Source organism: Camelus dromedarius, chromosome 23, assembly GCF_036321535.1.
Source record: "Camelus dromedarius isolate mCamDro1 chromosome 23, mCamDro1.pat, whole genome shotgun sequence".
NCBI classification, from domain to species: Eukaryota; Metazoa; Chordata; class Mammalia; order Artiodactyla; family Camelidae; genus Camelus; species Camelus dromedarius.
The window spans coordinates 24,807,372-24,830,475 of NC_087458.1; the positions used below are offsets into that span (position 1 = coordinate 24,807,372).

At 37.5% G+C, this 23,104-nt stretch overlaps 1 protein-coding gene across 6 annotated transcripts in view; it reads left to right on the plus strand.

Moving 5' to 3' along the window:
- CEP350 (centrosomal protein 350) overlaps positions 1-22,526 on the plus strand; it is a 122,656-nt gene extending 100,130 nt beyond the window's left edge. For all 6 annotated transcript variants that reach the window (XM_031435663.2, XM_031435665.2, XM_010992911.3 and 3 more), the window contains 8 exons: positions 1,522-1,682; positions 4,544-4,680; positions 6,992-7,074; positions 8,095-10,097; positions 10,964-11,371; positions 11,476-11,622; positions 14,184-14,306; positions 18,658-22,526. In XM_031435663.2, coding sequence (XP_031291523.2) covers positions 1,522-1,682; positions 4,544-4,680; positions 6,992-7,074; positions 8,095-10,097; positions 10,964-11,371; positions 11,476-11,622; positions 14,184-14,306; positions 18,658-18,822 — 3,227 coding nt within the window. In that variant the 3' untranslated portion in view covers positions 18,823-22,526. The remainder of the gene's footprint in view (positions 1-1,521; positions 1,683-4,543; positions 4,681-6,991; positions 7,075-8,094; positions 10,098-10,963; positions 11,372-11,475; positions 11,623-14,183; positions 14,307-18,657) is intronic.
- The last annotated feature ends 578 nt before the right edge of the window (positions 22,527-23,104 follow it).

Sequence of the window (23,104 nt, forward strand, 5' to 3'; positions counted from 1 at the left end):
TAAATCACTATAAAGCCTACCACCATGGGTCAGAGCCTTTTAACTCTGAAACCAATTGATTATTTTCTTCAGAAATGAAAAGAAAGCATGAGGAGGATATTCAGTTGCTCTCTCCTTATCACCAGCTTTTTCAGTTTTAAACCATAAAGTCAGGCTACGTGAACATGTTTGTTTCATGTGTATCACTGCTCCCACCATTTGTCGAGCTTTTATACTAGTCCAGGTGCTGTGCTATGTGCCTTGTATACCTTACTTAATTTTCACATCAATTCGGGAAATCGGTAAGCATCAAAACATGTTGCTGATTACTAGTAGTAGATCCAGAGTTGAAAATGGGCTTTGTTACTGCTTCATTGTATGAATATTGATCAGTAGTGAGCTTTGCCCATGCTAAGGGCTCAGTATGATGCCGCTACTGTTACAAGATGGGTATAACTTCCCTAGTATACCTTAAGTCAGGACACAGAAGTGACAGGAACTTAGATTTCATTTCTTATCCAGACATTTAGATCACATTGCAGAAAAGACTGTTGTTCTTCTGTGTTTAAATAAATGCTGTAACTAGTTCTAAGCAATTTAATCTGAGGCTCTTGGAAAAAGCCTTGTTGTTTATGATGTAATGTTGTAGTGTACATCTCAGTCTTCAGGCTTGTATATAATAGTATTTCTCTTGTAAGGCTATTAAATGTCACATTCATCGTTAGTGTGTGGAAATGACACCACTGGGTGATTCAAGGAGGAGGTGTAAGGAATAGTCATTTTTTAGTCAGTGTAATTTCCATGTGTATTGGAGTATAAGCCGTGTCTTTAAATGATGCTTATTTTCATAGGATGCGCATGACACAGTGAGGTGTCTTTTCCATAATTGTGCAGTGACTGGACATCTGCTTTGTGTGTGTGCATATATGTGTATGAACTTGGAGGATGAGAGTAAGATTTAACTAGCTTCATTTCAGTTATTTTAAATATTTTAAGAACTTTCAGAGAAAGGTTACTGCAGAGTATATTTCTTTGTAATGTCTCTGTCTCCTTTTATGTGATGTTAAGACACCAGCTGATGACTCACAATCAGTTTAAAATGGTAAAATTCCATTTGGTTTTAATATGACTTAAAAACTATCAAACTATTAATAACAAAGAGGAGGTACATTTAAATATGGCTGTCTTGTCACCAGGAAATAAATCCTTACGGAATGTCCAGATTTCACTAACCAAAAGTTTTCCAGCTTCCAGCAGCTTATCTTATCAAGACAGCACACCTTGATATTTATTTACAGTTTTAAATGGTGCGACTAGAAAGTGAAGACAAATAGGGGGACCCTCCCCCCATAGGGATTTAGGGGACAGGAGGGATGCGATAATCACTTAAAAAAAATTTTCAGAAGCTCGTATTTCTAAGTTTTAAATATTAGATTGACTTTATTTAAATGGAGTATTACATTGCTACTTTTTATTAATAGTTACTGAGTTAACTTTAGTCTTAAGTTGAAATTAAATAAAAAGATTGTATATCTCTTTCAGAAACTACATCTGACCAGAGTGACATTGAAGGTAGGATCAGAGCCCTGAAGGATGAGCTGCGGAAAAGAAAATCAGTTGTGGACCAGCTGAAGAAGGAACAGAAAAAAAGGCAAAAGGAAAGACTGAAAGCCCAAGAAGCCAGTCTGATCAAACAGCTGGAGGTTAGACATGGGAAGAAGGGGTTTTAATGTATATGTGAAGTCTAAAATGTTTTTCGTGTTTTTAGTAAAGTAATGGATTAAGATTTTTCAATGTTAGTTTTGTGCCACGTTTTAACCTACTTCTTTAAAAAAAAATCTGAGGCTATCTAAACAAACTCTTGCTTGAAACATTAAATTAAATATTAAATTAAAATATTAAGTATTATAATATCAAGTATTAAAGTAAATAATAAAAAGGGTATTTAAATAAAGTATTTTTCTAAATAGGAAAGATTGGGTCTGCGAAAGAAAGTCTGATATCCATGCCCTCCTAAGCAAAGACCCATTTAAATAATCCTAGCTACTGGAACTGTTACTGCCTTTTTTTTTTCTTTTTTGGCAAAATGATGCTGCATGCCTCACAACTTATTAACATGACTCTTTGTACTGTTTGAATGGCTTCTAAATGGTAACTCTAAACTTGACTTTCCTCCCAAGCTCTAGCAGATTTCCTTGATTCTTCCCTAGAGACCTGGTTTTTATGTCTTCCTCATTCTATTTTCTCCTGTCCATTCAGTCACCAGATCCCATTGACTTTTTTTTTATATAAATCTTCTTGTCCCTTTTCATTCTTATTGCTGTCAAGCTATTTGGGGCCCTTATGACCTCTTGTCTCTGTTACCTGCAGAGCCTCTTAGATGTCCCTGCCTCTGGTTGCTTCCCTGTTGCTTACATACGGTCTGCCAGCCTCGTGTTCCTAAACACCACACTCGTTATAGAATCAGTCTGAACGTCCTACTCATCATGGGAACGGTTTCTTGTGGCGTCACCAGGGAAGGCCGTTCAGTTTCTACCCAGACGTTCCCAGTAATAGGGAAGTTCAGATTTTCAGGACAGTTGGTATCATTGTTGGACTCTAGGTGCTCTAAGTGTTAGAAAGCTCCTTGTACGTTTAGCCAAAATTTCTGTCCTTTTAATTGTCCTTGTGTGGTAACACTAATTGTGTTCCTCCTGGATTTATTAATATTAAATATTTAGGCTCCTATTTATGTGTAAGGAAATCTGCTAATTACGTTACACATATTTTTCATTTTATCCTCAAAGCAACAACGTGTGACTGTTACTATCCCTGTTTTACAGGTGAGGAAACTGTGAGTGAGACTAGTAATATCTAGGGACACACAGCTCACATGTGGTAAAGCTAGGATTTTAGTCTGGCCCAAATTCCAGATTCTGTGCCCTTACCGCTCTGCTGCACCATCTTCCACGTAGAAGTTAGGCCAGCTAACAGATCTGGAGAAGACAGACACTTACATAGGTACATGAAAGACAGAAATGGGAACAGGGATTTTAACTTGCACAAATGTTTAGAAGTAAGAAAAGTGATTAAGATTCAGTGGCCTTACTGAGAAGTCTGTGTTAGAAAGTTGTGGCAACAAAATTTAAAAATGGAGATCCTGCTCAGGGCCTTAAAAATCAGCCTGATGAGCTTGGACTTCAGTCTGCAGGTCTGTGATGCTCAGCCTGACTGTACATTAGAGCTAACTGAGGAAATTTTTGAGAAATAAAAATATCCACGCTTACTCCCAGAGATTCTGATTTAATTGGTCTAGGGTGGGAGCCAGGATTTAGAAAAACTACTGTAGGTCATGAGGAGCCATTGAAAACTGAATGAAACACTATTGGGTTGAATAGCGTTGTTCAAAAATGTTCATTAATCGTTATGTCAAGCAGAAAGATCTCTAGAGAAATGCCATAAGGATTCAACTCAGTCAACATTTTATTAAATGGTTTAAGTAAAGACAAAAGAAAGTTCTGTATTTAGATTTTATAATTATGCATATGATCAGAAAGTAAATAATACATAGAAAGTCATGCAAAAAAAAGCTTTTGGATTTTTATTTGATCACACATTCAAAAATGAACTATACTCGTGTAAGTGTAGCTTTTCAGTCATAGTCTTCATATATGTCTAGCTAGTCAGATCATCTAGCTGTAGTATACTTAATACCAGAAGTTACTTTATCAAAACATTGAGATTTCAGAAAAAGGTAACATAGATGGTCAAAGTTGTAAAAGTAGGAATTTTAGGCCAAGTTTTAGGGATCTGTAGCAATTGACAAACATCCATCTGCTCATTCTTTCATTCTATAATACTGGTTGTCAGCCTGCTTTGTGCCAGACACTGTGAATAGGTATTGCACATACAGTGTTGCACAAAACAGTCTTAAATGCGAGAGATATTTAAGATACCACTTAAATGTGAGAGACATAAAAGTAGGGATTTTAGCCTAGAAAATGAAGGAGAATTTTCTAATAGAAGAACTTCCCTTAAATTTCATACAAATTATAAATTAGTGAAGTTTTGCTTACAAAATGGCTAACAACTAGGAAAGGCTTTTTGCATTTCTGTACTATCATACTCCCAACCATACTCTTTGCTCTGCTCAAGGTTTGTGTTCCTAAAGTGCTTGCCCCTTAAGCTTACTGCCTTTGAAACTCAGTGTAATAGCTGAACTTCCTAAAAATACCAGGCAAGTATTAGGATACTCTTTAAAGAGTAATTATATAATCAGCTAAAGAAGTTTATTAGTGTAGCAGGGCCTGAATTATTGCTTTGTAAGTATTAAACTCCTGTAGATTGAGCCTATCATTTCCTAGTTGATACTAGTGTTACAATTATACATCTTGCTAATGTGTAGACTATTTTAAGAAGGGACATACAAGTAACTGTTTATAGAGCTCTGGGGAATGATACTGATACTGGGGGAAGATTTTCACATCTTCTTTTCTGTTTGGATATTTCACCATAATATACTATTGTATAATTTAAGACAGTTTTTAAAAATTCTGTAGAGTGACTCTGATTTTTCTACACTTAGTCATATGATGAATTCATTAAGAAAACTGAAGCCGAGCTTAGCCGAGATTTGGAAACATCACCAACCGCCAAGCCTCAGATTAAAACGCTCTCCTCAGCTTCTGAAAAACCCAAGATCAAATCCCTTCCACTGCACAGGTAGAAATTTTCGATGACTTACCTATTTGCTGCCTTATTTGAGAAAAGAATAAGGAAAAATTTTTAGTAGAAGCTATCTTTTAAGTGGCTGTGAAATTGAAGAAGTAAAAATTACTGGTTTATATCTTTAGTTTTACTAAAGTAAAGTCATCATGTATGATATAATCACAAATCATTTTATAAGTACAGGTTTGAAAATATATTTTGAATCCTGAAATCTGGTGGGTGCAGTGAAAACAGTACTCTCCAGCATTGCTGGTAATAGTGTCATAAGTTAGTATAGTTCTTTCGAAAAACAATTTGGCAGTGTTTCAGAAGTCAAAAACAATCTGTAACTTTGCCTCAGTAATTCCACTTCTGGAAATTTAGCTTGAGAAAATATGGTCTACCAAAAATACCTGTTTGCATGAATATGTTTATCATAATACCTTCTATATGAATAGAACATTAGAAGCAGTCTTTATGTCCAAAAATGGATGAATAGCCCAGTAAATGATTGTTCCAGGGGTAGAATATTATGCAGCCAGTTAATGCAAATACAGAAGATACAATGTAGCAACATTAAATATATATACGGTATGTTAAAAAGTCAGGTTTTAATATTTAAACTAAATTTTGAACAATGAGTGGAGGTTAGGTAGGTCAGTGGGACTGAGAATAGGGAACATTTCGGAGAGAAGGGAACTCATGAATGACCACAAGCAACAGAGAGCTTGGCATATCATAGAAACTGAACATGACAGGATGTTGCTGGAGTTAGAAGAAACTGGAAAAATAAAGAACAAATTGTGATAACCTTATACTCACTCATTCTTAGTAGTTTCTGATTTACTTTTTAGCTGGTGTGACGCCCTTAAAGTTTTCTTTAAATAAAACATATTTAGGGTTTTTTTTGTTTGTTTCTTACAGATGTTATATAGGCTCATTATAGTTACTTTAGCATTACCTGGGTCCGAGCTAGCTATTTAATTTTGGGCGAGTTACTTAACTTCCCTGTGCTTTAGTTTTTTAATAGGGATTTATGTCCCTGTAACAACACCTGACTAATAAACTTGTTATGAGGGCTACAGGACTTAACTTAGAACAGGGCCTAGCACACAGCACTATGTATTAATCATCATTAAGGGATTTTAACCAGAGAATGATAGAATCAGATTTCTGTTTAGAGAGATCTTTCTGACCACGCTATGAAGACAAGCTAGAAAGGAGTAAGTTTGGAAGCAGGGAGAACAGTAGTCTAAGCCAGGCTTCAAATAATCCTCGGTAATGATAACAGAGAGCAGGAGATAGATTTTAGGAATACTTAAGGAGTGTACTAGACTAATTAAAGTGCTAGGTAGGGAAGCAGGGGAAAGCTAGGATGACGCCCATGTTTCTCTTCAATAGTAGTTGGCTGGGTCAGAGTTCCACTAACCAAAATGAAAGATAGGTGTTCTTTGGTGGGAAGCTTCTGATTTTTTTTAATTGTTAATTTTGAGGTACCTGTAGTTCATCTAAGTGGAATTATTCAGAAAAGATGTCAGGGTTAGATATCTGGGGATGATCAGCATGTAGATGGTGATGGAAGCCATAAATACAGCAACAGCTGGGTGAACCGTCTTCACCCAGAGAAGGTATCCACTCAGAGAGAATAAATGGGAGCCAAATACTAAATATGATAAAATGGCAACATTTAAGGGCATTGTAAGGACGTAGGAATAGAGGCCAAGTCTTATGACTTAGCAAATAAAAAGAAAGCAAGAAAATGAAGATGATGAATGTAGCTCTTTCTGTTAAAGAGGAAGAGAGGACAGACAGCATGAGGTGGAAGAATGAAGAATTGAGGAAGGAAGTTTTTTTTGAGGCTTGAGGCATACATGTAAGCCGACAGGAAAAAATCTGCAGATTGAAGGACTAAAGAGTGTAGGAAAAAGAATGGACAGTTGAGGAGTACCATCAGTGAGGCTGTGGAAGTGTATGGGATTTGGGAAAGAAAGATGGATTGAACAAGTTTGAGAGATACACCCTTTTCTTCCCTGCACACAGGAGGAAAGGCAGTTGGGATAGCTGTGAATATAGATAAATTTGTAGGTAATCAAGTTAAAGATGAGAAAGTTCATGCTGATGGCCTCTGTTTTTCTCATTAAAAGAGGCAGGATCATCTGCCGAGAGTGATGAGAGCCAGAAATAGGCTTGATGAAAGTGGCGAAGGTTGGAATTCTTCCCGTGGAGAAGAAAGAAGTAGTTGTCTAAGAATTGACTACATTTTGTAACCAGTTAATTATGGTATCAACAGTACATTTATTTCTGTTCATTAATTTTTCCACTCCAGATCTGAAACAACAAAGAATTGGAAATCACTGACAGAGTCAGAACGTTCCAGAGGATCCCTGGAGTCTATTGCTGAACATGTTGGTGAGTAACTAGAAAAATAATCACACTGTATCTACGTGGACTAAGGATTTATACGAATGCCGCCACAATTCTACCTCTACAGCTTTTGTTTTAAAATGAATTTCTTAAAGATAATAACTTGTTTAACATTTTAAGTTACTTTTATATTTTAAAGTGATTTATTGGTTATGCCTAAGCTATGTGAAGCAGTTTTTATTGTTCCAATAACTGAGAAAAAGGCCATGAGATACTGGTCTAAAATGGCTGTGAGTATATCGTCAGCATCTCTAAATTCTCCCTTAATCAGATTTTGTATCTGATTATGTATATTTTTAGCCTGTACTATTTCTCAGGGTAGGTAGTTATATAAATTTAAAAAAAATTTAATCCAGAGAAAGGTAAGAATTATTAAAAATAAAGTATAAATTTAATAAGGAAATAAAACTGAGGCATGAAAAAACTTACCTAGTAACAATGACATAATAGAGATTTGTATTCAAAACTTTTAATTCTTGGTTTGTTAGCTCCTCAAGTCTTATTTTCTTATTATTTTGTAATGTTAGCTCTTAAAGTGCTATATTTGCAGAAACAATTGATTCCCCCTGCCTTTTTTTTTTTTTACTTTCAAGAGGTTAGCTGAAGCCCCTGGGAAAGTTCGTTCTTTTAGAAGTAAATAAAGAAGTACATTTGTTGTTCTTTCATTGTTTTCCTATTTGAAGAATGTATGTGATACCCATCATACAATTCTGTTTTTGCATGATTTGAAAATCAGTGTCTCCATAAACTTTGAGCCATTTTTCTTTATAAGTTAACATAATAGTTAAAAAAATTATTCCAAACTGTAAGTTTTTAGTCATTTAAAATGTTCTGTTGGTATAGTATATTCCATTAAAAGGAAAAACTTACCTAATATGGTAAACAAAACAGGTCATGTTTATTGACCAGAGTTTTTCTAATATTTGGCTTTTATTTAAACTTTGGTTCCAGAAATTGAAAGTTGTGATTCGATAATTTTGATGTGATTTTGTTTTCCCCTTTAAGATGCTGCATTAGCAGGTTCTGAGAGATCAATATCAGAAAGGTCTTTATCTTCATATACAAAGAGAATGATTGAATTGGACAGTCGAACAGAAGAGCATTTTCAGACTTCCTCTCCAATTGTCAGATCATCAAGGAAAACCAGAGCTGAGTCTGGAGATTCTCTAGAAAATGTCCCTTCATCACCTCTTCTCAAAGAATTAAATACCTCTAATAGAATTCTGGATGTGTCTGATGCCAAGGTTGAAGAAGAATTTAGTAAAAAATCGGAAATACAGGAAGTAGAATATGCAAAATTGGAGGAGAGTGCAATTGAAGATGCCTATTCTAAACAATCTAGGAAGTCTGATGTCTTCCTGAAACTAGACCTGGAACAGGGAGATTCACCTGAAATTCTTTCAAGGAAAGATCTTCCTTTAGATTCTGTAAATGTTCAGAAAGACTTAGTTAGATTAGCCATGGGAAATCTTCATAAAGAAGAGTTGGAAGAGAGACAGTCAGATCAAGATGTGGATCATAGTCCAAACATCCAATCAGAAAAAGACACTCATGTACAAAAGAGCATCAAGGATAGGGACTCGTCTTGGTCAGAACGTCTTTTTGCTCCTAAAGAGATACCATACTCTGAAGATTTTGAAGTATCTTCTTGTAAGAAAGACATTTCAGCTGAATTGTACAAAGATGACTTTGAGGTGGCATCTTTGTTGTCACTCAGGAGAGACTCTCAGTCTTGCAGAGAGAAGTCACAGCCAGCAAGGAGCTCTAGAAGTAGAGCCACTAGCTTGGGTAGCGATGATGAAATCAGTGAGTGCCTCAGTGAGAAAAGCCTTTCTGTTCACAGCAGTCTTCACTCTGAAAGGCTGTTAGAACTTAAATCCCCTACTGAGCTTATGAAAAGTAAGGAGCGCAGCGATGTAGAGCATGAACAGGGAGTTACCGAATTGCCTTCCTTGGTGTCAGCTGCTGCTGCAGATGAGTTATTTGATTTCCACATCGGTGATAGGGTGTTAATTGGCAATGTGCAGCCGGGAACTCTTCGATTCAAAGGTGTGACTAGCTTTGCTAAAGGATTTTGGGCTGGAGTGGAATTGGATAAACCTGAAGGAAATAACAATGGAACATATGATGGCATTGTATACTTTGTGTGCAGAGAGAAGCATGGGATTTTTGCTCCTCCTCAAAAAATATCTCACATTCCAGAAAACTTTGATGACTATATAGACATAAATGAAGATGAAGACTCTTATTCAGATGAACAATATCAATACTATAATCAAGAACAAAAAGATACAGAGGCTCCCAAGTTTGAAAGAGAAAAGGATGCAGTTGAGTATTTTTATGAGAAATCTCTCCCTAGTATGAAGGACACAGAGGCCTCAGTTGATAAAAGCCTTAAAATAGAAGCAGACAATATACAGAACATTTCTGGGGCACTTGAAGCCCATATTCACCAGCAGTCTTCCGTGGATTCACTGATTTCTTCAAAGGAAAACAAAGACCTTGTTTCCGGAGCCACAGAAGAGGTTTCCATTGCTCTAGAAGATGATACTTTAGATAATACCTTTTCTGAAGAATTAAAGAAGCAACAGCAGTTTATAGAAAAGGAAGAGAACCTATATCCCGAAGTTTCAGAAAAGCTTTCTACCCCACTTCTGGATCTTTTAACAAGAGAAAAGAACCAATTGGAGGCCCAGCTGAAGTCATCACTAAGTGAGGAAAAAAAGTCAAAGGAACAGCTAGAAACAGTCAGCTTACTGACAGACAGTTTACTAAAAGTCTTTTTGAATGACACAGTCAGTCAACTACAACAAATCCAAAAAGCTAGGAATGAGAAAATCCAGCTTAGCAATCAAGAGCTTCTTGATGATGATCAAAAGAAAGTACCACCCCAAGACCTGTCCCCAGATCTTGAGGAACAGTCACCAAGGGTTCTAGGCTGCTTCGTAAGGTCTGAACTGGAAGATGAGAAAGAAGAGATTTCCTCACCAGATCTGTGTCCCAGACCTGTAAGTATCTTGTCCAGAAAAAGTGTCAACCTTCCCTTTATCGTACATTTTCATTTCATAGATCCTGGTAAGTTTTTTGGTGATGGGTTGTTTATTAGCTAAAAATCACTCCACTAGTTTTTAAAGGCCATGTAGCTGTTTTTCTGTCTGAAGTATCATTGTCCTTTGTTATGTCATGAGTGGTCACTATAGGGTTGTCACAAACACTGACAGGCTTATATTAAATTGAAAACCCCTGTATACTGTCCACAGACTAGATTGCCTTCCAGATGCAGTGAACAAATTTATTCCATGGAGATTCCCACTGGTTCTCAACCCAGTACTTTTTTGCGTATGAAATTATTTGTTAACATATTTCCTCAGTCATAGTTGCCTTGCAGAAATTATCAGCTGTGATGTTGGTTCTGGTAAAACTGAAATAAATCCACTATGACATATGCTTAGCCCATCAACTTGTTTAACTTGCCTATGGACAGTGGAACAACAGTAATGATTTTGAGTAACTTGAGCCAGATAATCACCAAAGGTGAGAAGTTGTATGTCTCATTTCCATATCCCAGAAGCAAGACAGTCCTTCAGAAACAGAATAATGATGATACAAAAAAGAATAAAATAAGTCAATAAGCAGTTTATAAGAATTCAGCCATAAGGCTTATGTAAGCAGAATTACAGGAAACAGGTTAGTTTTTTCTTAAATCATTCATTAATAGCCACCATATTATTTTTCTTTTGTTTATTTATAGAGAAATAGTAAGTATACAAGTTATGCATTTGCTTTTTCTTAAAAAACAAAAACAAAAACCCCAAGCGTGTTAAGTGATCTGAGGTCACTGAATAGTGTTGTTTGATTGGTTCCTTTTCTATAGGAGAGTCCAGTATTCGGTGCCAGTGGGCAGGAAGAGCTCGCTAAGAGACTTGCTGAACTTGAGATCAGCCGAGAGTTCCTGAGCGTGTTAGGAGATGATCAAGACTGGTTTGATGAAGACTTTGGTTTGAGCTCTTCTCACAAGATCCAAAAAAATAAGGCAGAAGAAACCATTGTACCTCTAATGGCAGAACCTAAAAGAGCTCCCCCAAAGCCGTGTGAAACATTGTTGGCAGTCCCGCATACTGTGGAGGAAGTGGAAACTCTTGTACACAATGCAGCAGAAGAACTCTGGAAATGGAAGGAATTAGGTCATGATCTTCATAGCATCAGCATCCCCGCCAAGCTGCTGGGCTGTGCCAGCAAGGGTCTGGACATAGAGAGCACTAGTAAAAGGGTGTACAGACAGGTATGGAACATGGCGGGGTGGTTCTCACTTTTCTAAACTTCTCTCTGTTGTCTGAAATTTGGATTCTTAGCCATTTTTATTTTGTTCTATTTTTCTCTATCAAGGCGGTTTTTGATTTAACAAAAGAGATTTTTGAGGAAATATTTGCTGAGGATCCCAACTTGAATCAACCTGTCTGGATGAAGCCATGTAGAATGAACTCTAGTTATTTCCGACGAGTGAAAAATCCAAATAACCTTGATGAAATCAAGGTAAACTGCAAACTAATAGAGTATCTCCTTTCTTAACTTGCTGTTCCTTTATACGGATCTATAAATGCTTGAGGTAAAAGCGGGCGCTCTTCTGTTTATTCACCATTTTGTCCTCAAGGGCTGTCCCATTGTAGGTATTTAATAAATTCCTGTTGATTCATTGAATCTATGAGCAGTGGAGGGATAGGGGTGAGAGGAAATCCTGAATCCTCAATTTTTACAAAACAAAAGTCATTTCGTATATATATTTTATAATATTTAAGAAAAAATTAGCAAATACTCAGGGAGATACATAATTGCAACTCATAGAAGTTTTAGGTGAATTTTTAATAATTTAGAGGTAGGTAGTCTAGAAGTACACCTGAAAACATGTCCGTATATCAAACACATAGGTGTTACCTTTCCACCTTTGATTTTGGAGGTTTCAAATTGATAATGTGGTTTTGAAATATGTGGGATAGTAACACGATATATAAAAAATATTGCTTGTCTAAGAAGTGCCGGAGGCTGTAAGGACTCTCAGCAAACCAATTTTAAAGTCACATTGGTGGACGTGTCTCAGCCTACTCACCTATTTTCCTAATGTAGCGAAGGTTATACTTCCCTTGCCGTGCCTCTCCAACTTTAATGTGCATCTGAGTCATCTGGGGATTTTGGTAAAATGGAGGTTCTTACTGAGTGGATCTGGAGTAGGACCAGAATTCTGCATTTCTAACAAGCTCCCAAGTGATGCTGATGCTTTTGATCCTAGAACACTTTGAGTAGCAAGGCTCTAGAGTATGTTTCCTAAACTTACTTGATCATAGAAGGCTTTTGTTCTCTCCGCGGGGAACATATTTCCAATTACTTACATTACTGGTGTATTTTCTTAAATCATCCAGTAGTATATGTGGAGTATCAAAATACATTAAAGGTATATATACATTATTCTGGTATATAACATGGAGGCATTGTCTAAATGATTTACTCTTTGAGGTATAATTGACATATAACATATTAGGTTCAGGTGTGCAACGTTAATGATTTGATATTTGTATGTATTGTGGGGGTTTTTTGTGGGGAGTAGGTAATTAGGTTTATTTATTTATTTATTTTAATGGAGGTACTGGGGATTGAACCCAGGACCTCGTGCATGCTAGGCATGTGCTCTACCTCTGAGCTACATCCTTCCCCAATATTTGTATATGTTGTGAAGAGATCACCACAATAAGTCTGGTTAACCTCTATCACCACACATGGTTAAAATTTTTTGTGTGTGTGATAAGAACTTTTAAGATTTCCACTGTTAGCACCTTTGAAATATACACTACAGTGTTGTTAACTATGGAAAGCTTTTAAAAATATTTTGCACTAACAGAATTTGTGAGATGTAATCTGTGCTTACATCAAAGGTAGGCAAACTATGGCCAAGCAGCCAAATCCAGCCCTCCACGTTTCTGTAAAGTTCTATTAGACCACGGCCGTACCTGGTTGTTTACGTATTGTCCGTGGCTGCTTTCCTGCTACAACAGCAGAGTTGAGTAGTCACAGTAGAGACCATATGGCCTGCAAAACCTGAAATATTTATAGTCTGATCCTTTACAGAGAAAGTTTGCTGACCCCTGCTTAAAGTAAGCAGGAAAAAAAAAGTGTTCAAATATTGACTTGATGCATTTTTTAAAAAGACTTTTTAAATGATTTTCAACTTTGAGGAATAAAGCATCAGAACCACCTGGGGAACTTTTTCAGAACATTGGTGTACTTCATTTCTTTCAGCTCCCAGCAGTTGACACATCCTTGAATGTATCAACATGTGTGTGTATAGGTGGGGAGCAGTGCAGTTTGGGGGCACACTGGTGGTTTGAGAATCTTCTCAAGTGATTCTGATTCATAAATGTGTCCTTTTCCCCATTAAGATGATGTTTATCTTTAATAGAATAACTATAAAAAGTAATAAAACCCCAAATTATTTATTAATAATAAAGAACAAATATGTTGAAATAAGACAAGATACATAATATATAGCAGCAATCATCAGAATGCATACATCAATATAACACTCGGTGATGCTGCCTACCAATTTTAATATTGCTATAGCATTTTTAAAAGTATTTTTTAAGGGTGAGCATTCTAATATTGTTAGCAATAAAAGTACCATGCTTCTCATACTGAAGTGTTAATTAATTTTTTTTAATGTATTTAAATCTTGCTGCTTCAGAGTAAACTATCCCAGGCAAAGTTCGTGTTTCAGGTTCAGCCATTTATTTTATGCTTTCTTTTGCCAGCTTGAAGTTAGCTAATGGTGGTTCTTGAGTAGCAGGGACTCCAAAGTGATTTTTCTTTGCGGATTCATCAACGGGTTTTACTTTTGTATGTTGTGTAAACAAAAATTCTGTAAGTGATTAAAGTTTGAGCATTTTGGCATGCTTTTCTCTTCACTGTGCTAAGTTGTACTATAAATGGAAGAAATTTGTATGATCTTTTATAAATATTGTATTCTTAGCATAAATCTGTTTACTGCATCATAAGCACTAAATCACAAGAACTCTGTTGTGTTTCATTCATTCCTCTTATTTTCACAGAACTTTATAGCAACAGAAGTACTCAAGTTGTTCAGTCTTAAAAAGGAGCCAAACCACAAAACAGATTGGCAGAAAATGATGAAATTTGGAAGAAAGAAAAGAGACCGAGTGGATCATATCCTGGTCAGTGTATATAACTGAACTATTTTTATTTTTGATCATCTTTTCAAAAATCAGAATGTAGTTAGATTCTAAGAAAAGGAATATAATTAATCTTAAGTCTATGACAGTTAAGTTCTGTGGAAGATGCCATTTGGTGATTTAGTAAGGATTGCGTTGAATCTGTATCTTGCCTTGGGTAATACGGCCATTTTAAGAATTTTGATTCTTCCAGTAACATGGTATATCTTTCCATCTGTTTGTGTCATCTTCAGTTTCTTTCATCAGCATCTTACAGTTTTTGGAGTACAGGTCTTTTGCCTCCTTAAGTAGGTTTATTCCTAGGTATTTTATTTTTTGATGTGATGGTAAGTATGATTGTTTCCTTAATTTCTTTTTCTATTTTGTTGTTGGTGTATAGAAATACAGCAGATTTCTGTGTATTAATTCTGTATGACTTACATTTTAACAGCATCCCTCTGGCTGCAGTGTTGCAAGTAGACTGAAGTAAGGGTAGCACAGGTGGGAGTAAGGAAACCAGGAGGCTATTGGAATAATCCAGGCAAGTGATAATAGTGGCTACGACCAGGTTGGTGGTATTGGAGGTGGTGAGAACAGTTTTCAAAATAGAACAGAATTGCTGATACACTGAATGTGGAATGTAAGAGAAAGAGAGGTGCCAAGAATAACTCCATTGGGTTGGCCTGAGTAGCTGAGGAATTGCCTTTTGCTGATTTGAGGAAGACTGAAAGAAGCAGGTTCGGAAAAAATATCGAGAGTTCTGTTTTGAATGTGTTTAATTTGAAATGTCTAATAAACCTTCAAATGGAGATACTGAGCAGGTAATTAGGTATACGAGTCTGGAGCTCAGGCAAGAGATGCAGGCTGGAGATAAGAATTCAGGGGTGGCAAACATACAGATGGTAGTCAAAGCCATGGGACCAAGAAAAAGAGTGTAGGCCAATAGAGAGGCGGCCCAAGGTCTGAGTCTTGACATATTCCACACATTCCAGTCTTTCAAGGGTTAAGAAGGTGACGAGAAACCAACAAAAGAGACTAAGAAGGAACTGCTAGTGAGGTAGAGCCAGGAGAGTGTGCGGTCCTGGCAGCAGGTGAAAGTCTTCAGGGAGGAAGGATGAATCAATCAGCTGTGTTACGTGCTGCTCAGTAGTCAAGTGAGATAACTGAAAAATTCTGACTGGATTTAGCAATGTGGAGGTGTTTGTTTTAACATCAATACAAGTAGTTTTGGTGGCATGAATGAGGTTAAAACTTGATTTGAGTGGATTTCAAGAGAGAATGAGAGAAATTAAGAGAGCAAAACTGGGACTTTCAAAGGAGTTTTTTTGTAAAGAGAAAAATGGAGATGAAATGGTGACGAGAGGATTCTTTTAGTTGGAAAGAAATATGCTGATGGGAATAATTCCATAGAGAAATTGTGGCGATGCAGAGGAGCGAGGAGCACTGCTGGAGCAGTCTACCTGAGCAGACACGGAGGGAGGCCGCACAGGGCGGGCTGGCCTCGCACTGGGTATTGCCCTTTTAAAACACTGCTAACATGATCAACTATTACATTAAATATTTCATAATAAACCGTGGCTTCTTCCAGATTAGGAAAAGGTATATAATTTAGCTGTTGCTGCTTGGACTAGGAAAATCCCTAATCAGTCTTTGTGTTTTTAGGCATCATTTGAGGTAAGTAAAGTATGAAGAGCGTTTAACATTTAAGGCCTTGTTAGTCAGAAGAGCAGAGAAATCTTCTTTTAGCTCTAGTTCCCAGTCACTGTTCCTTTACCACTTCACAAAGATACTAATTTACATCTTAGGTTAGCCAAGAATATTATGAGACATTTTTAGCAACGCATTCCCAAAGTATACATGATGTAGAATGAGTAACAAGTATTTAGACCAACTTTTGTATATCCTTTATGTACAGAAAATCTCCCTACTAGAGGTAAAATTGCACTTAAAATGACAAATCCTGTAGTGAAACCACATGGCTAATGATTGAAACTCCTTTACAGCTTATGACCTGGTAAGGTACTCAGTAGCTCCCGAGTTTCTGCGTAACTGTTAAGTTCTCTCTCATGCTAAGTGTAAATTGGTTCTCATGTAATTAATTATAATTTGCTTCTATAGCTTTGAGACTTTACGTAACCATTTTAATTTTCCCGACGCACCTTTGAAGTGGCTGTAATGTTTCATTTGAGTCTTAGCCTTTTTCTCCCTGTTCACCGTTAGGATTCTCCCCCCGTTGTCTGATTTTCAGCATCGTCCGCTTTAGCTCTTCCGGTGCTCGGAGCTGACCATGTCCAGGCACAGCTCATTTTATTGCACTTTACTTTATTGTGCTTCATAGGTATGGTTTGGGGGGGATTTTGTTTTCTTTTGTGGGTTTTTTTTGTTTTTGTTTTTACAAATTTAAAGTTTGTGGTAACTGCATTATCAGATAATGGTTAGATTTTTTTTTAGCAATAAAGTTTTTTTAATAAAGTATTTTTAAAGTATATATATTGATTTTTAGACATAATGCTATTGCACATTTAATAGACTACAGTATCATGTACACATAACTTTTACATGCACTGAGAAACCAGAAAATTTGTGTGACTAGCTTTATTGAAGTGGTCTGGAACTGAACCCACAATATCTCTGAGGTATGCCTGTAATATTTTGTGCATTGCTTAATTAGTAAAATTGTATAACCTCCTTCTTCCTTCTGGATACTGTACTTTGGTTAATGCAGTTTATAATCACATTTGTTTCATTTATTTTTAGTTATATCATTCCCATGGGACTCACAAAAGCTTAGGAAAATTTAAAGATTAAAATCTCAACCTTTTGTAGTTATTTTTTTGGTCCAAGTACAGGACCTTATTTCACTCCTTCATCTTGTTAAATTTGGCCCATCATTTCAAGCTTATCAACACATTTTTAAGGTTCTTTCTTTTAATATTGCTATTATGTTTCCCAACTTTCATTTTACCTCTAAAATTGAGGTACCTGCCTTCATCTAGCCTTCATCTAAGTCACTGCTAAAAATGAACTGGACAGAGCCAAAAACAAGCTTTAAAACACTCACTAAAAAATCTGTATGTCAGTTATTTACTCAACACCTTCTATTTGCACTGTCATGGTCACTGGAAATTAATAAATAGAAAATAAAAAGAAAAATCTTGAGTTCACAGCCTATTGGGAGAACAAATACATCAAATACAAAATTCTGCAGGATAATTACTGCAGTGGAATATGAACAAGATGGACTGAGATCACAGAGGAAAAAGCTCCTGAGTCTTCTTCCAGGCAGGAACTTCCTTCCAGGTTGCTAGTTGTCCTTTAATCCAAAAAATACGTATATCTGCTACATCTATCTGTATTTCCCCATCTTGTTCACAAGAATATGATGAAAGGCCCTGACATACATACTTGCTTAAATCTGGCCACATTCTATTTATATTTCTCTTTACTACCAGCCTAAGACCCTGTCCAAAAAAAAAAAAAAAGCTATTGTTAGACTGACTTTTTAATGCAACTTTTTAATACATAGTATATACTAATGTACACACATGCATACACACATCTTCAGGAGCAGCAGCAGGGGAAATGTGTCATTGAATGGAACAGACTCCGAAAACTAAAAGAAGAAAATGGAGGCAGATTTTCAGGCTGTGAGATTCTTCAGTTGCCGTAACTGAGGTCGCAGGCTGGGCTTTATGCTTTCTGATGGCCAACGTGAAAAAGAAAATGTGATGTTAGTTCTCACCGGCTGAGAGGAAAACGTTTCCTGCTCTTATAGAGGAGCCAAGCTTTTGCTTATCGACAAGGGCACTGGCGGGGGCTCATCTCGGTTTCGCTGAGAGGTATAATGGGTAATGTCCTGAGCGTACATGTTTCTGCCATAGGGGCAAAAATGATTTCATTAGGACAGTGCTTCCTAAATTTTATCATTGAGGAGGAAGTTAGTCAAAGAACAGATTTAATACTGAAGGCTGAGAGAACTCGTAAAAAGGAAAGCTGTGCAACTTTGAACAGATAAATTCATGGGAGACGTGAATCTTCTATAGGGCACATGCTTCTTAGCTTTCCCAGACATGCTTCTCGCTCAGCACAGCTTGAGAAGCATGTAATTGTGGATATAGACAGCGTACTTGTAATCCTTAATGTCTATAAAATCCTGGAGTATTGTCAGACTCCATTTGACAGTTGAATTTTTTCTAACTTTTTGCAACTTTTAAAGGGGTATTTGATGTCCTCATATCTTACCTTTTTTCTCTTATTTCCTGGGACTGTAGTTCCATGGATGGGGCAAATATCATGCGTTTCCTAGCGTTTGTGTGAGAGTAATTTTCTAACCTTTTTGTTTTCTGAATTCTAGGTACAGGAGCTCCACGAGGAGGAGGCACAGTGGGTGAACTATGATGAGGACGAGTTGTGTGTGAAGATGCAGCTAGCCGATGGGATCTTTGAGACCTTGATCCGAGACACTATTGATGTTCTGAATCAGATCAGTGAAAAACAGGGGAGAATGCTACTTGTGTGACATCTTGCAAATAAATCGAACACTGAGTGCTAATACGCGTCCTGGGCCTTTCTGCCTCCTGATACACACCCCATCTCCATCATAGCAAGAGTGCTTCCGGACCTTGTACCTGTTCTTAAAGACTACTGGTTTGGAGTTCACGGGACAATGCGGTATATCTGGTATTACAGCCTTTGCCTTTAGAGACGTCCACTGGATTAATTGGGTATTTTTGGTGGGCAGGGTTGCACTCCTGATGTTGACACAGCCTATTCCTACACCTCTTGTTAGCATCCCTGCCGGGTCTCCGATGAGGGCTGAAAACACCAGACTTACCTCTTAGCTTAGACTAGGGTATCACCTACCTTGAGTCTGAAGCCAGGCAACAGAGGTTTACAGATAAGTGCATCATACCGTTTTTGAAATGTAATCCTGGTTTATACCACGAAAGTCGTTAAGTAGACATGATAGTCTCCAGGCAGTATTAACTCCTGAACCACTTTCAGATAGTCAGGCTTAATCGTGTGCACCTCTTCCACATTCTGGAGTTCATTTCATTTCTTTTTGAAGACCATTTTCTTCCATTGTTGCAATTTGAGCAGCACCAAGTGGACTGTCAAGTTAACAGAAGTCAGTGGTAGCCTTGCTTTCTGAGCACCATCTAAAGAATTTCAAACTTTTGCATTATTTTTCGTTTTCTCTCTGTGGGCATGGAAACAGAAAAGCGCCCCCGCTGAAGACTGGGCTCACGGGACTGGTGCAGGGCTGGTTCTTCTACCCCTTGTCTGCCCCTGCACTTTTCTTACTCCTTCTGAACCTCTACCAGCTGCTCCCAGAATCACAGATCCTCAGGACCATCTCAGGCATCCAGGCATGGCAGAAGTGGAGATAATTCATTTTGGCCTTCAAACTTTCAACTCCCATCTCTCCCCAAGAAGTCAGAGACGCTGTTACTTGAATGATTTGGGAAATGAGTGTGTGCACCAAAGACAAACAGATACTGTCGATTGTTTGTGTGCTTGTTTTGTGCTACAGAGCATTTTTTAATTTATTTTAAGATAAATTATTAAGTTGAAAATGTATGTCCCTATTCAGAAGTGAAAGATTCTTCCTGTAATAGTAAAACTTCTGTCTTGAAGCTTCTATGGTTCGTAGTCTTTGCACAGGAAATCTATGGTTTTAACAAGCCCATACACATATTGAAGAAAGCAGTTTAATTCAGTGAAACGAAGATGAGCTCTTCCAAGATCACCTGCAGTAGCAGGAATGGGATAACATGACTTACAGACACTGTAAAATCCAATTCTGCCTCTCTTGCAGCATTGCTTCTCACAACTATTACCTGGGGAAAAAAAGTACAGACTCCAGCTGCTACATCAGAGCATATCTGATGCTCTTCTGGGACCTCAGTAACCTGCCTTCTTGACTGGTTTCTCTTAATCAGTCCCATCCTTCTTCAAGTTATCTAGAAGAATGTGGATAATCTTAGGCGTGAATGTAAATGCCTTAACATTGAAGGTCCTGATTAGAAGCATGATACAAGACATCCACTGGATTCATACTTAAAAACATCCTGGAATGTTAATCTCGCTTCAAAACGTGTTAGGAAAACCCCAAAGATTGTATAATCTTTAAGTGTGCACATCCATTCATTTCTGCATCTTTCCTCCAAACTTGCCTTTGCGTCTCTAGTGTTTCACTATGCACACTTCCTCTCTGGTTTCATCTTGTCATTATGAGAAACTTACTGAAATAATCATTGGAATATTTGCATTTTGCACAATGACTGGTGTGATAGCTCTTGACAAATAAGGGAAGCACTGAAATGTGATTGGGTCTCAAGAGATGCTCAGATCGATGTCGCCAGCATTTCTTCTGGGCTTTTGCTGTTGAACTCTAGCCTTGTAGCCATAACGAGCAAACTAAGAGAAGCTAGGGTTTCTTGGGGTTGTTAACCAGTAGTGTGGAGATACTATTTTCATGTGGCCAAGGAAAAGCAAAGGCTGTTCTTTTCAGTCTATGTTATTTGGAAAGCGGAGAAACGTCTTGTCTACATCCTTTGGCTATTTGTAGGATTAAACTGTCCTTATGATTACAGCTGCTGTAAGTTTTTTATAAATGAATATAAAAATAATATAATAGGAATATAGGTTGTTTTTCTACATCCTCATTGTTTGGCCCTAAGTCAATTTTTAATAAAGTTTGTCTTTACTCTTTATGACATTATGATTCCAGAAAAGGAAAAAAAGTGATAGAAGTCTGTGGGATCAGCAGTCTGGACTCCAAGTTCCCTGGTCAGAATGCGGCGCAGCATGTGGCGGGGGTAGTCCTGACGTGCCCCAGGTGTCTTGACTCTCTTGAGGACCCTGGGTTCCAGATGAGAGGCAGGGATGGCTCAGTCTTACTCTTTGCTAGAAAAGATTGTCCATAGTTTGGTAGCAGAAAAGAAAAGAATCTATAATTAGCAGATTTCTTATTATTTTAACTATTTGGTTATCATTAAAAAGCGGTTTATTGCGAGGATTAGGGATAACACACAGATACCCCGCCACTCGCTCCATACTGGGATCTTTTTAATCAAGTTCTGCCTCTTAACCAAGAATCTAAACAACCCCTCTTTGTAACCTTCGTTCCTTCTCCCCACACTCCCATCCTTTTACTCTTTCTTCATAATTCCTCTAAGAAAAAGATCTTTGCATCAGCAGTAATATCTTTTAGAAAAGCACTATCAGAACTTAGTAGTAAACCAACATACAGGCTTCAGATTTATTTCTGAGTCCGAAATAATTTGTGCTATCCAGGGTACTGCACTCTGGGTTAACAAGTACAGGGTATAGAGTCCCTCTTCAGGTCTAAACAGGAATTTTTACTCTAGGGAAAAAGTGGGAAGAGCTCAAAAGTAGTTAATGAGGAAGGTACTTTGTTTTTCTTTTAGCGAAAAGAAAGGAAAATTCCTTCTGTGACTACAGGTCTCTGAGAAATTATCTTTCAAAAGAGATTTCATTGCTCATAAGAGTGTTGTGGCCTATTGATAGAAAACAATTTTGTTCACTTTCTTGTCTTGAAAAAAAGTGGCCTTAGCTTTTTGCAATACTTGAATAAAGTGTGTACTCGCACAGCGTTAGAGACTCATAACTTTTCTGCAAGAAGTTCAAACTTACATCTTCTTTTACTACCTTAAGAATACTAGTGAATAAAACATTAATTCAAAGAGCAAATGATAGAAACTACAATGATGTTTAATGCAAATTGTAGAAATTTACATGTTTACAAATCATCTTAAACTGGTTGTGCAGCAATTCAATAAAGTATCTTTGTATTATAAAAATGTGAAGAAAAACATGTAAACCGATGTAAAGGAGGTACTGTCATTTTAATTAACCTGTGTTTAATAGCTTTTCCTTCCGAACTTTGCAAAGCCTTCTCCGTAAACACATTGCAAAGCGTCCCCTGGGAGGCCTGGCCTCCGTGTGTGTACTGTATTGTGCAGACATGAAAAACAAACCCGTTTACTGTGTATGTGTAAATAGCCTGATCATCAGGCCATTTTCAGCCAATAGACACATCCAGTGCAACTTTGCACAGAAGACGTAGGGTGTGGTTTGTAAGTATGATATGTAAAATAACTGGGATGCGCTCCCATGTACACCTGTGTAAATAGATTTGTTAACTGAAATGTACTTTAAGGAAAGATAAAATCTGTAAATAAACTGATTTATAACTTAGTTTCACGTCAGGTGTTCATTTTTTCACCCTTTGAGCCAAGTCTAGAAAGCTAGTCTCCGTTAAGATTCACTTACTTCTCATTTCTTACTGGGTAGCAGAGGGCTGCTGCTCAGGCAAGAGAGTCAGCCGAGCTGTGTCCAGGAGCTGCTTATGGAGATGCCACCCACAAGTCCACCCGAGCAGCCTGGGCCTTGGCAGTGACCACTCACTCACTCAGCAGCCGTTGAGCACACCTTCCTGTTCTGAGCGCTGTGCCCAGGGCTGGGGAGAGAGCAGACGACGGACGTGGTCCCTGACCTTGTGGAGCTTCAGGTCTAATGAAAGATAGTCACCTAAAATAATTTCAAAACCAATGCATGACAAACTGCAGTACGTGCTGCAAAGGAGGCAGTCACAGGTTGAAATACATCATAAAAGGACCCAGAAAGGGTGGGGGGGGGTGGCTCAGAGAAGAGTTCCTTGATAAATTGTTACTTTGTGTTCTGTATCGGTGGGCTTCTTCCCTGTAATTCATGGCAAATTTTTCCCAAATGACTTGAATTCTGATCGCCCTTACAAAGTAACACGTATGGGACAG